Source organism: Temnothorax curvispinosus, unplaced genomic scaffold (genome assembly GCF_003070985.1).
Source record: "Temnothorax curvispinosus isolate PA1 unplaced genomic scaffold, ASM307098v1 QBEX01010700.1, whole genome shotgun sequence".
Lineage (NCBI taxonomy): Eukaryota > Metazoa > Arthropoda > Insecta > Hymenoptera > Formicidae > Temnothorax > Temnothorax curvispinosus.
This window is the reverse complement of record NW_020220480.1, coordinates 1-14,366: the sequence shown is the minus strand read 5'-3', so window position 1 is coordinate 14,366 and position 14,366 is coordinate 1. Positions and strand designations below refer to the sequence as shown.

At 39.4% G+C, this 14,366-nt stretch overlaps 2 protein-coding genes across 2 annotated transcripts in view; one reads left to right on the top strand and one right to left on the bottom strand.

Annotated features, from left to right (window-relative positions):
- Positions 1 to 4,727, bottom strand: part of LOC112460668 (lateral signaling target protein 2 homolog) — an 18,109-nt gene extending 13,382 nt beyond the window's left edge. The window contains exon 1 of the mRNA XM_025025463.1: positions 4,244 to 4,727. Coding sequence (XP_024881231.1) covers positions 4,244 to 4,282 — 39 coding nt within the window. The 5' untranslated portion in view covers positions 4,283 to 4,727. The remainder of the gene's footprint in view (positions 1 to 4,243) is intronic.
- Positions 4,728 to 6,929: 2,202 nt separating this feature from the next.
- Positions 6,930 to 11,079, top strand: LOC112460669 (pro-corazonin-like). Its single transcript, XM_025025464.1, has 3 exons — positions 6,930 to 7,028; positions 10,456 to 10,665; positions 10,845 to 11,079. The coding sequence occupies exons 2-3, from the start codon at positions 10,456 to 10,458 to the stop codon at positions 10,950 to 10,952; spliced, it is 318 nt and encodes a 105-aa protein (XP_024881232.1). The 5' UTR covers positions 6,930 to 7,028; the 3' UTR covers positions 10,953 to 11,079.
- The last annotated feature ends 3,287 nt before the right edge of the window (positions 11,080 to 14,366 follow it).

Below are 14,366 nucleotides of genomic sequence, written 5' to 3'. Positions count from 1 at the left end.
CATCATAATGTAAACATAATACGTAACGTAATCAGTAATCTACTTCTCCGATAGCTCCGCAGAAAGTTCTTCCGCATCGCATTGTGCATAATTATTGGATATGTATTCTACGGTATTCCAATTTGCGACTAAAAGAGCCTCCTTAGAGCTTGCGCGCAAAACTCTAATATCACATTTGCATCTATAAACGTTTGTATATTTTTAATCCTGTCGAGATGTAACTGCAAGCTGGAATGGCAAGATCAATATAAAAATTCAATGTTGTTCAAAGATGTCGTCAAAGGATATCAGAAAATTCGTGAGGCCGATCAATTTCGTGGCATGCTTATGGACGGTACCGTTTGCTTCGCGCGTTCGTAGAACTTGCAAAAATATACGGAATAATTTGCCGTACAGTAATGATGTACGAAAAATCAGAGATTTTTTGATGCACATTAAAATACTGTTTACAATCTCTTATTTAAAAGATTTAAAAAATTTGGGAACATTCTTCTTTCGCTTCTGAAGCTCGTGGTGGTTTCAATCGCATATAATAAGTATTATACCGTTATGCAAAAATACCAGTCGACTCATCAGTCGTTTAATCGACTTGGGCTTGTTTCATATGTTTAATTAGACTGACGTCTGAACGATTGTCGTATCTCCCCTGAGTCATATCTCTCACCTTGAGACAATAATATTTTACTCGAAAGATAGAGCAAGAATAAACGAAATATAGAAAGACGTTTGTGTTCAGCAATCATTCTACGGTTCTAGAGTGTTGGATTTTGGTGTCATCTCTAGCCTCCGTTCGGAGACCGCGTTTTAGCAAATTAATTGCGACCTATTTTGTGACCGCGATCGCCGTCGTCCGATGAAAGGGGGAGAGGAACGCGATTCGGACGAACCGCTCTCTCGAGCCTGCTCGTTTCTTTCAAAATATCACCTCTGCTTTGCAGTTTCGCCGGAGCGCTCAGCAGTTCGTAACGACGATTTACTAGAAAGTCGCGCGTGTTTTCAACGTCGAGCGCGGCGAGGTGAATGACGCACTCCCATCCCGCGAAGCACGATGATTAAAATACAACATACAAAGAGCGAATTTTACGCGAATGTATGAATCGAAGAAGAATGCTTTTTAAACCGTCGCGTCCGTCGACGAGCGAGCGATTGCAGTTTCCGAGGAAGCCCGATAAATTCTACCGCGCGGTGAAAATACACGTTTCGCGTTCGTTTTGTACGGGCAATGTCATCGGATGCGGGGAAAAAAAAATACGGAGCGTCGCTGTGACTCATTCCGAGTCAACGTTGACCCTCTTGTTAGTGCCGCCACCCTACATCGCCAGCGATCCCCATGTATCTTTGTTCCCTCCGTTTCTTTCTCCTTGTTTCTCGTCGTGTGCGAGCTTCCTTTTACCAAATCAGATCGATCGTATCGTACACCGGGATTTCGTCGGTGTCAAGTGACACGGTAGAAATGGTCCTTACTCTCTCTCTCTTTCTCTTTTTCTCTTCTCCGGTTATTAACGTCGTAAAAACAGCCACTTTACATGTTCCCATTCTGATCAAATCTCTCGCGCGCGTGCTGTATCTTCCATATAGACATTTTCTCGCGATATCGCAATAAAATAAATAAGAACCCAAGTGGTATATCTTTCTATTTCCATTTAAGAATCTTCCTGTTCCAACCCAAGTGTTTTAATTCTCCTTAACAAAATAATAAAAATAGGTAACTTTAATTCTCCTTAACAAAATTATTACAAATTTGCGTTACTTTATTCGACTCAAGTAATATGTATTTAAAAAAATGTATAACAATTTTTTACAGAGACATTTTTCCGCGATATCGCAATACTATCTGAGGTATTTACTTCAATTCAATATCATACGCGGCTCGACTTGGCGTGTCCGCATCTCATTTGAATTCGTTGAACTCTAGTGTCGCGACGGTCATTGAATCGCATGTTTTGAAAATTCCGCGACACTGCGGTAAATGGATAAACGCATACGGGACATTTCGTTACACGCCAATTGTCGGGAATCGATTTCGCTCGGGCGTAAATGTGGCGATTCTTATCGCGCTGCCGTATCACACGTCGCGATGAGCCGCGACGTGAACGTTAATTTACACAATCAAAGGACTCATCTTGTATTCGTTATCTGCCTTTCCGTCAGAGAAATCTATCATTGGGAATTTATTATTCGTGCCCGTATCAAGAGACCACGTCTTGCGCAAAGTCACGTGCAGCGCTACGACACATTGTTAATTTTAAGCGCTTTAGCCTTGCAATTAGTACAAAAGCGTTTTCACTCCGTTTTCCGCGGCATTCGTGGCGTATTGTGCGCCGTCATTTCTCGCACCGTCCCTTATTTCACTATAATTACTAATCGACTCGTAACATTGTAAATTGGCTTGCGGGCGCGCGTTATGGTGTTAATAAAGTAATTATGCGAAAGCGTAACACTTCCCATATCCTAGAGAATAGTTCTCCACCAATTTAGCAGATAATTTAGTTCATGACAATATGAGATAAGAAATTTAATAGGAAGAAAAAGATCGTAATATCAATTAATAAATCAATCCAGAGTCTCGGCTTCATATAAAATTTTTTCTCGTTAATAAAGATTATTATTATTATTAAAGAAAAAGATCTCGTGTGTAATATTTTATTTTGACAAGTAAATTTTTGAACGTTTTATTTCGCAACAAGCGATATATTCTACGTGAGTTAAACGTGCGGGAAATGGAGAGGGGGGAAGGAGAGTAAGAAACTATACGCTTTCGTGTGCTACATTGATGTAACGTTAATATACAAAGTTATCACTCTCGGAATCCTTTATTTCAATTCAGCCAATTGTTAGAAACGTGCGATTTTGCGACATATTGCACCGCAATTTTTTTTTTCTTAAATCGCAATGCGATATGCAATTGGATTTTTAATCGCAGCTCAAAATCGCACTTGTAATGAAGTATTTATTCATTAAATATTTATATGGGGAAAATGGTAAAACAAAATGATTTAAATATGTTATGGAATGCACGTTTGGTTCCGATTATTAAATGCTTCTTTTTAACACTGGACACGGTTTAACTGATCTATTTAAAATTTCTTCCTCTTTATTAATTCGTAAAAATTTTATATTATAGAATGTAATATTTAATGACGTAGAACTAAGGAAATAAACTTAAAATTATTATGGACATGCACCAATTTTTATTTACGGCAAGATAATAAAAGAAATATATGGAAAAAATATATTTTTTCATGTTGTGATTAAATTAACATTTTCATATGTTCATAAATAGTTTAATATTTAAATTTAAAATGATACTTGCGACAGTTGCGACATAAAATGACACGTGATTCAAAGTTGAGTTTACGATACAAAATTACACGCAATTCAAAATATAAGATGAAAAAAATCTTAAAGAAGACGTGCAAACGCGATGCACAATTTTGTTGAATCGCACCGATCTCTACCGATTGATACGGCTCAGCATATGGCGAGCAACACCCAGCTCGCCGGAATCTGTAGCGCGGAAGCGCGAGGAGCAGCTCGAAAGGGTATCTACTCCGGATTCAAATTGAATAAAGTCGCGGGGATGCGTCGACTTTCGCTGGAGAAACCCGTATAGGATATTTGGACGCTTTCCAGCATGCCTTGGCGCGCGACCGCTCCCGTAGGCGCGCGATTACGCGAAAACCACGACAATTCGTTCCTCGCAACGTGCGTGTGTAACATACATACGTACGCGATGCCGCGCGCGCGTACAAGTCGTACACACGGTACAAGTGTTATCATGTGTGTATGCACCTCGCGCCGTGCGAAATTTTCACGAAACAGGTGGCAACAGCGCTCTCGGCCGAAGTCGAGCCGCGGTCCGCGGTGAGAACGAGAGAGAGAGAGAGAGAGAGGGAAAAGAGCGCACGCGTTCGATCGGCACAAGATGGGATGAGAGGCGAAAGAAAGAGAAAATAGAATCTATTCGATGATCGTGAAAGACTCTCGTAACGTCCCGCGAATTTAAGAGAATTGTACATTGAAAGTAAATCAAAATGATATACATATACCGAAAAAAATAGAGAGCAAAAAAATATGAGATACACAAAGAGAGATGAGAGAGAAACGCACGACAAAGTAGAGAGGGAGGGAGGCACAGCTAAGATAGAGATAACAAACATAGCGTGAGGATGACGAGGAAATGTACGGAGCAAATCGCGCAATCGCGATCGGAGGACATGAGCGACGGTAATCCAGTAATCACCTTAGGCCTGTAAAACCATTTTCTGATGGACTCCATCATATCGCGCCGCGGCTGACGTCATCAGAGTACGCTGACGGAAATCGTCGTCACTGCGCCCGCCGCGATCGAGGCGATGTTGACGTCGATATTGATGTCGATGTTGACACTGACATGTCGCCTCCGGAGCGGGCTTTAGCCAGGGGATTTGGCTGACGAGTCGAAGCAACGTCGAACGATGAATGATGACAGCGACGGCGCTGATGGTGACACTGCCGATGACACTGACGATAACACTGACGATGACACTGGCGATGATGCTGACGATGTCACTGACGACACTGACGACACTATCGTCGACGACGACGACGACGGCGATGCGATACGATCTGTGTGTACGAGCATCGATGATGATGATAATGATGATAATAATGATAACGATAATAACGATGTCAGCGACTGCGACAGTTACAGCAGCGACAGCAACAGCTACAGCAACGGCGAAAGTGACGATTATGATAGCGTCGACGACGACGACGACGACGACGACGACGACGACGACGACGACGACGTCGACGGCGACGACGACGGCGACGGCGACGGCGACGGCGACGACGACGACGACGACGACGACGACGACGGCGACGGCGACGGCGACGGCAACGGCGACGGCGACGGCGACGGCGACGACGACGGCGGCGACGGCGACGGCGACGGCGACGGCAACGGCGACAGCGACGGCGACAGCAGAGGCGACGACGATTTCGCGACCCGCCTGTGGTACTCACTCGCGAAAACGCATGTCAACCGAAACGCGCGTTCGTAAAACTAAGGTGACAAGCGTGAGCGTGAGACACGGTCCGCAAAAAGACATAACTGCTTACCGCGCCGCGCGCGTGCGTTTGACGCAACAATCGTGATCGTGAAGCGATGAAGCGCCGCCAGTCGCGTTAACGGTTCAGCTTTCGAACTATATGTATAAAGAGCGGCAGATACAAACTGCTTTCATTCTTTATTTATGAGACTTCACATACGAATTTTATTTCGATAAACTGATATTTACAGATAGATGTAAAAATTAGTACAAATATAACATAACAGAGATATAATTCATATATTTTTGCATGAATATATAATTTCATATACAATAAAAAAAAATATGCACTAAAACTCAACACAATATTTTATATTTAAAATTGAAAACAAAATAACTAAAACATATTTTTAGTTTAATTTAATTTTGCCATGTATTTTACAATATAGCTTAACGTATATTCTTTTAAACATTGAATATTGAATAATAAAAATATTTAATCTGAATTAGAGTAAGAAGAAAGAAAAATAGAATAAGGAAATAATTAATTATTAAAAATAAGAAATAAATAAAGAAAGATTACTTATTATTCTTCTTGTTATACATATTGAATTTTTACTAATGTCCCTTCCGATGAAATGTCCCGCGTTAAAAGTTATCGACCTAGCGTCGATAAGTCAAGCCGCTACTATGACCTATCAATACATACATACGTCAAGTATATGTATATGTAGTACAGATCTCGATAATAGGTGCTTTCCATTTACATCAAAACTCAGATAATTCTCACTTGTGACGTCGTTCTATCCTTTTTGGCAATTAATAAATAATAAAGATAAAATGACGTCACAAGTGAGAATTATCTGAGTTTTGATGTAAGTGGAAATCAACTAATATATTTGATTTTTATTCGATTTTAAAAATTACGATTTTATTGTTATCCAGATTTGAGTATCCATGTGAGTGACAATTATAAAAAAAAATGTAGTTTTGCGACAATATATGATATTATGATGTAAATATATGTAGTTTATATTAATATATGTAAATATATTATTTATAAGGTATCCGTATAATGATAAACCACGAATTTAATATTTGCGATAAGAGCTATAAGAGTCGCCAAGTACACGCGCACCAGTATTAGAAAACTGTTATATATTGAAAAACTGTTGTACTCAATCAATCAAATTATATCTAATCAAAAATATAAAATATTCGTGCATTGCGACATAAATAGTGTTGATTTCTGTAAAAAAAATTTTTAGGTGAATAAACGTTTTAAAAAATTATACATTTTATGAGACTCATTTAATCACATATCAGAAAAGACCGAAAAGGATTTTAAAAGAAATTTAAAAATGTAGATATTTCCCCTATAGTAATAAAAAAAGGAATAAAGATTAAATTAGTTTTGCCCTATGATTTTGCAGCAACACTCTCCCTTTTAAAAGCTAACTAACAATAATAATAAGTCATTTGTATCTTGTTTAGCCGTGTCAAACAAACAGACAAATAATACTTGAAATTATTATTACAGCATATAGATATAATATATATATTTTACAAAGCTAGAATTTCGAGGTATTCTCCGTAACTTTAGAATGACGCAAATCTCTAAAATAACTTTCTACACATCGTCACGCCCGTAATTATCTAATCACACGAAACAGTTGCTCGTTCCGATTTAACAAACCGCGTTTTAAGTATCCCTATGCTTTTGATGAAAGCATAGGGATACTTAAAGTTAGGTCAATTTTCGCACAATGTCTACTAATATTAATTACCATATAATGACCGGTCTTATTGTATATGCCGCCGTCTAGGAATTAATCTAATCTTTTGACTCCCGACATCGATATTATTTCAGTATACGAGACATAGTATGCTGGAGCGTATATAAAGCTCCTTCTCGATCAGATCGAGAGGAACACTTTCAGCAAGATCTCCTACGAGAACGTATCGTTCCAGCAACGACAAACGAAATTCATCAAGGTACGTATATATCTCGCTTTTCCCATTACCATAATTAAATTGAGAATTATTTATTTAAAATTAGATTTTAAGACAAAAATTTTTGAAATTTTTACTTCAATTGTGTTTTTTTTTCTTTTCTTTTGAAAGATTTTATACTTGCAGCAAATGTTGATTTTATGCGAGAAATACCTGCTTTATCCGTTATAGATACCGTATTCTATGTGCGTTAATTGAAATCAGGATGAGACGTTTACGTGTACAATATAATATCGGATCAGCATAAATAATAATATTTCTATATTAGTATTATAAATATCTTTTATGTCATTGTGTACAGTTAATTAATTAATAAATTATAACTAAAATCCAATTTCTAGGCTAAAACTATTTTTTTATTTTTTTAGGACTATTTGTGAAAATATAGTTCAAAAAATTAATTAATTAATCAATTAATTTATAATAATTTACATTGCTTATATACGTCTATACATATAAGAAAGATTCGCGTAAACATAACGTAAGCAATACGTAACAACAATTCATGTAGATGCAATCTTGAAATTTACGACACAACGCTGATTGAAATCTTCTTTATTTTTATCGACATTTAATATAACGGCAACAAGAGGTAGAGAAGTTAAAGACATGTAAAAAAGTGTAAGGTAAAACATGAAGACATAGGAAATCTAAGGATACTTCAATAGATGGCGCGGCATTTCCGATTTACATCCCCAGACTTCTTTGTTTATAGTCGCTTACCAGCAGTGCGAATACATGTGCATGTAGGAAACATTTAATGATGCTCGGTTTTACTTCTGTCTCTTTCTATCACATACGCATACGACATAATATCATAATGAGCAGTCTTGTAGTATACAATTCAACGATTTTGCCGATTAAATTAATCGTCAATTAAGTTAATCAGAGCTTAGTTGAAGTCGCATTTAATTTTTCCTACGAAGAAATTATACAAGATCTTTATTATCCAATTTCGATGAGCTTTGGATAAATAAAAATGAAAGATATATTATATATTTTTTTAAGTGTTCTATGTTCAAATTTTTAAAGGTATTATGTTTTTTTAACATCTTCACAAATTCACTCATTTTAAGAATATAAAGTATTTCATATACGTATACTTTATTAAATTTGTCTCCAAATAAATACTAATTTATTTAAAAAAATGATTCTTAAATTCTCACAAATGGTAGATAGAGATATTTTTAAAAATATAACATTATTAATTAAATATGTGAAATATAATAAAATTATAAAATTTAAATACATTTTTATTAAGTACCATTAAGTAGCATCTCTCGTCTATTTTTATTACTGCATCTAAATTTAAGAAGCTTTTTTTTACAAGAAAAAATTTTTTTACAGAGAAATTTGAAGGAAAATAGTATTTTTTGCTCATATTGTCATGTTACTTTCTAAATAAAGTCAGTTTCGTTACGCAGATGCCGTTTAACGAAGGAATTCAATCGCTGTCGTAAATTACAGATCCGCGCGTATCGTGGGAAGATCGAATAATACGAATATAGATATAGAAGTATCAATAGAGAAAATTACACATAATGGACATATAGACTTATGGGAATGCGTAGAAACGGAACAACCCGGTTACACGAAGCTAATGGATTACGAAACGTACGACAAATTGCCCGTCAGCGTGAAATGGAAAATCCACGATATATCGTACCTTCGACGCAACGGCAAAATAAATTGCTTTCCTGACATTTTCTAATTTCGTTCCACGAAACGCACACGGCGCTTTAATGCGTATTCGGCGAAAATTCCAGGCGTTAAGAGATAATTATTCTCCGTGATCGGATATAGGATATAGCAATCCTGTTTAATTAATTCCTAACGTACATCCAGTTTGTCGATCGCCGTGCTCTGCGGCATAACGATGAAGAAACGATGACGCCACAAAAAGATAAACTTTGCTTTTTGGAGTAACATCTAATCCTTATCTACGACTCTTGCTTGCCGATAAGTGAAAGAAATGTTAATGTACATGTTCGGAAATTACGGAAAATAATTTTTTCGATAATGACGCTGTTGCGCCATTTTTTTAAATTGCTCATGCACAATTCCTCTTTTTATTTCGCCACAAATTAAACATCGGTTAATATTATTGGCGAACGCGATGCACCGCGTGCCTCGCCAGGCACAACGCAGCAACTCAAACGCGGCTGGGATGCTTCATCCCTACATGCTAACGGAGATGCTGGTCACGTCTTTTATCCGCTCGGACACTTAGTAGCACTTACGCTTATCTTAATGACCAGGGACGCTCGTAGCGTTAATGGTCCTCTTAAAATTAGCGCGCGGAACAAAAGTCGAGCGCGCGCTAAAAATTTTCGAGAAATGCCGGTTTGCCCGCGGTACTACACGAGTCGTTAATCGTCAGCAGTTTTTTTTTTTATAAATATGAGAGTTTAAAGAGATCGATGTAAACACGCGGCCTGCAAGAGTTTTGCAATTATCGTAATGGCCGATACCTGAACCTTTATGTGTCGGTTAATTGTAAACGAAAGGATATTTCTCGAATAGCTTATTGGCTTATTGGATGTAATTTATTTTATCTACAAGAGTATCCTGGAAAATACAAAGTAAGAAAATAATTGCCGATAAAATACGCGAAATGTCATTTCGCCGCATTGCGTTGTTTATATCGTTTGCATCATCGTTATTATTACAGCGATCGGCATTCCGGTGGTTTATCATTTCAAAAATGATATCCCTATAAAGAAACGGGCAATGGTGGCGAGCGTTAAACTTGCGATCGCGCAATTTTAAGTTGCACGGCTTCGATACGGATCGTTGCCTCGTCAATTCTACCGTGACAGTTAGATAGCCTATTGTTTTTCCCCCTTCGCACTAGTTTCACATTATAAACGCGAGCGCGCAGATTTCCTCTTCCTCTCTTAACAACGAATCGAGCGATTTCATTACAATTGCATGAGATTCCCAGAGATTCGAGACGGCAAAAAGATTTCCGCTAAGCTGCCGATATTAGAAAACTTGTAATTATTCCAGTGACAAGTTGCTTGTCTTTGATAGTAATTGATAGCCTATATATATAATCCTCTTGGAGTTTGGAGCAGCTCCGGAAATCGGTAGAATGTAAATTCCGCTTAGCAAAAGTGAAGGACTGTTTTAATAATACCCGTCGAATTATTCAGGCGTCGCTCATGGCGAGCTAATTAACGTTTGAAAATCATTAGTCGTTCTTTTGAAAGCTGCCAATAAGTGTCGAGTCGTTCGTCCTTGCGCAATTATTTAGCGGGCTAGCTAATACGGCGAACGTTTAAAGAAGAATGCACCGCACGATTAACCGATTGTCCTCATTATGTCTCTCATTTTTTTTTGTTTCTATCTGTTGTATTATTTTCATGGATGAAACATTCTCTCCACACATCGTTTTTACCTTTCGCAGATGAGCAAGAAATGCGCACTCGTCGTTTTCGTCCTGTCGTTGGTCGTAAGCTCCGTTCTTTGCCAAACCTTCCAGTACAGTCGTGGATGGACCAACGGCAAGAGGTCCGAGTTCCAGAACTCATTGGGTGTCCCCAATCCGGGGGACGAACATTTCACCAACGGCGAACTCAAGAGACTGAAGATGCTGGTATACGGGAATGATGAACAAGTAAGCTTTGGAACGACGACGGAGGAACAATACATAGTAACACATTTGCTGAATGATTAATTTTGATATTAAAAAAGAGAATTGTTATTTAAACAAAGATAAACGTTTCGGCAAATAGTGTTGTACATTAAGGTTTTAACATTGAAATTTAGATTAATCTGTTAATATCTTTTCCACAGCCGCTGTTGATCCACTGTGATTTTGTGGACAAACTGAAAAAACTCGTTCACACGGATAATTATGCCTCTCAGCTGCGACAGAAGGGACCGAACGATGACAGTTACTAAAGCGGATACTCGGCGTGATGGTCGTCACATAATAATCACGATTGTTTCAAAGAAGTATTTAACGTATAATTTTAGAGGTGCTTTCGTAGTTTTAGTTAAATCAAAATAAATTATTAATGCACACGAATCTTTGTTCCAATGATAATGCACAATCAGAACCGTCATATCCCTATTTCATATGTGAATCATCATATCCTCTCGCGACGCTCACATCTCGGAAGAAAAAAATTAAGTACAGTCAATAAATCGTGATGTTGGAGCTGCTGGAATTATATTTGTACGATTATCAGCGCATTTCTTCGAGTTTGTTACTCGACTCGTGACGGTTAATTAAGTTTCGCTCTCTTAATTGGACAGTCGGTCGATGGAACAGATCGCGGACGGTCGCTGCTGGGTATTCGACATTGGAGAGGGGAGGGGGATTTTGTCTGTCAACGGAAGATGGAGTGAAACCATGTCGAATGGAGACACCCGCTGAGTCCGTGGATTATCCCTACGGACAACTTATCTTCCCGGCTGCAATACGGCACTCGCCTGGCTCTCCCGGAGTATCAGACGCCAGCGATAAGGATCGTTTGAACGAAATAACAGATTAATTTTTTATCGAATCTACGATTTCGGTTAGCGCCGCTTTCACTCGGATTTCGCGCATTAACATCTCGACGCTCCGGAAAATATCGGAGCTATAATAGCGCTCGTTTAGAAGCGTTCCGAAAATCGTGACACGTCTCACCGTCGGTGATAATCAGCGCCGTTTCAATTAAAGATCAAAGATCGGCGTCGATTTTCGGCCGAAGCCTGGTGGCACTCAAGATTATTGGTCGACGACGTCGACGGGGTGTAACTATTGCACACGGCTAATGCGCTTAAAACTTAGCTGTTAATCAGAAACCAATTACGGGAGGCGGGACAAAATGAGTTTAATCGCATTAAATATTAAAACGTTCTGACGATACCGTCGCGCGCGCGCGCGTGTGTGCTTGTTCGGTGTATACCCGGTGTCTCCGTCGTGTACGCACGAGTCAGTCATCACGGGGTGGCACACACCAGCACGTGCCACGACTGGCTTCAGCCATTTTCCTGTCTTAATACCCACGGGAGTGGCCGACCGGCAACCCACCGTGCACCCTCCGCGAATACCTTGCATCGAATCTTGAAACCATGCGATACCATGACGATCCAAATGTCGCAATAGTCGGGTTTTCCGACACAGATCCTTCGTCGAGACGATTTTTTGTTTGTTGAACGGAGAACGAACGGAGGCGAGTCTTCGAGAAATTCTCTTAACAGTAACTCATATAAAAAGCGCGACATAAAATATTCATCTGTTCGCTTCTATTTTTAACATAATGTCTCGCGAAATGATCGTCGCGATAAAAATATGCATCGCAAAATTATACCCCCCCTTATATATCGCGACGATAAAGGCTTTGATAGCCGGCAACTTTCTCAGTCTCGTAAAATAAATAGTGACGATCGCGAAATACAACCTGTCGAGGAATAATGTAAGACCTGATGGAACCTCGTTGAATATATGAACTGTAACGTGAATGATGTACGACCCATCCCTACATATGTCCCTTGCAAGTTTCAACATAAATGCCACATATGAGAAATGATATTTTTCACATGGAATTGGAAATCGAGCGTGATTGACCATAATTATATCATTATCATGACGTAAGAAGAAGAAGAGAGTTTCGAACGTACCGTACAACGATTTGAAGTTATCGAACTACATCGAAGATTATAGCTACATTATCGTTTTCGAAAGGTTTCGCGGGATTAATCTCATTTACGGAATTACGCTCGTCTGCGAAATTTCGCGCCGTTGCTCTTGCCGGGATGGCATGGCACAAGTACGAGCTGCGAAACGAAACGAAACGAAACGAATTCCTATTAGCGATAGAGAAACAGAAAACGTCGGCGCGGTGAAAAGCGGGACCGACGGGCCGGTATAAATACATAAAATCGGGCAATCATCCTAAATGGGCGCTTCGCTACCGGATCAGGAGCGGCTGTCGCCTTTTTCAAGCTGTCGTCTGTCGCCTGTCGTTTGTCGCGCGACAAGGGAGCGCGCAATTCCAGTGCCACGTAGTTGAAAACGAAAAAGCGTGGAACGACGGAAAAGCGTTTGACAAGTACAATTTCCGTCTCGGGCACGTCACGCTCGCTCGGTGCTTTTATTACTTTCGCTCGTGTCCCCCACCCCTTCAACCGTCCTCCTCGCGAGACACGTTAACGTTTATCGTATTGTCTTGTGAGCATCGGGATGAGATATTAATTCATATTATACGATATTCTCTTTTGTAGGGACAACATTAACCGTTATATAGAGAATCGTGAAGATACTAAAGATTGGTTTATACAATTAGGAAGAAACGAGGAAGAAATAACAGATAAAATATGTAACGACGAATTAGATAGGGTTAAAGGAACGGTGTGGAAACAATTGTGGAAAGAGCAGGGGGCTAGAGTAAGGAAGAGTAGATAGAAATGAATATTTTGTATGAAAAGAAAGAGTGTGTTTTAAGTTATTTATAAAGTCCATTTCTTGTGTGTGTGTGTGTGTGTGGCGTAAGCAGAAGTTAATAAAGATTGATTGATTCATTCATCGACATTCACTCTTTTAGCGTCAAATTATTTTCAAGCGTCAAGAAATAATTTTCTATTAATATTACGTTCTATTTCTTTGCATTGTGCGATTTATGACGTGCACCTTACACTTTTACTCTCTTAAGCAGGCGACCTTCGTAGGGCGAACAACGTTACCTCCGTCCCTAGCGTTTCTACGATGACCTAGGAACGAACAGACGTGATCCGCCGTCTGTCTGGCGGCGTTCATCCGAAAAAAAAAAGAAAGCGGTTTCGATTTTAACACGGCTCGGCCGTGGTTCCCGCAGCGGCGAAACCGCAAACGATCGGAAATAGAGAAACTGCCTCGCAAGATAGTTGCGGGAGGGACCCGTTTTACGGGCAGGAAATGAACGGTGCTTCGACACTGTGTTTTAGGAAACGCGCACGAGGCACTTAACCGTCATGAAAATTGATCGCCCTCGTGCGCCCGGATCAAAATACCACCCAACTAGGTGTTGCGCCGTTCCCCGAAACGGAACCGGAATACTTTCCCTACCGGAAGATCGAAGTCGAAACAATAATTTTATTCTTCTCGGAACAGCGCCGTCCTTCCTCCCCTCCCCGTAAAACGACGATCCCTGCTCCTACATCCTACATCTAGCGTTGTATGGAGAAATACATTTTTTTTTACAAATCTGTCATTTATAGAGAATTTTTTTCGACCAGGTCTCTGTCAGTAAATTCATCTGAGCTCGACTGGCGATTTAAGACAGATGCTATTCGCGTTATTTCGAAATTATCCGAAAATCGTGGATATAACGTTATTGCTATCCTCGC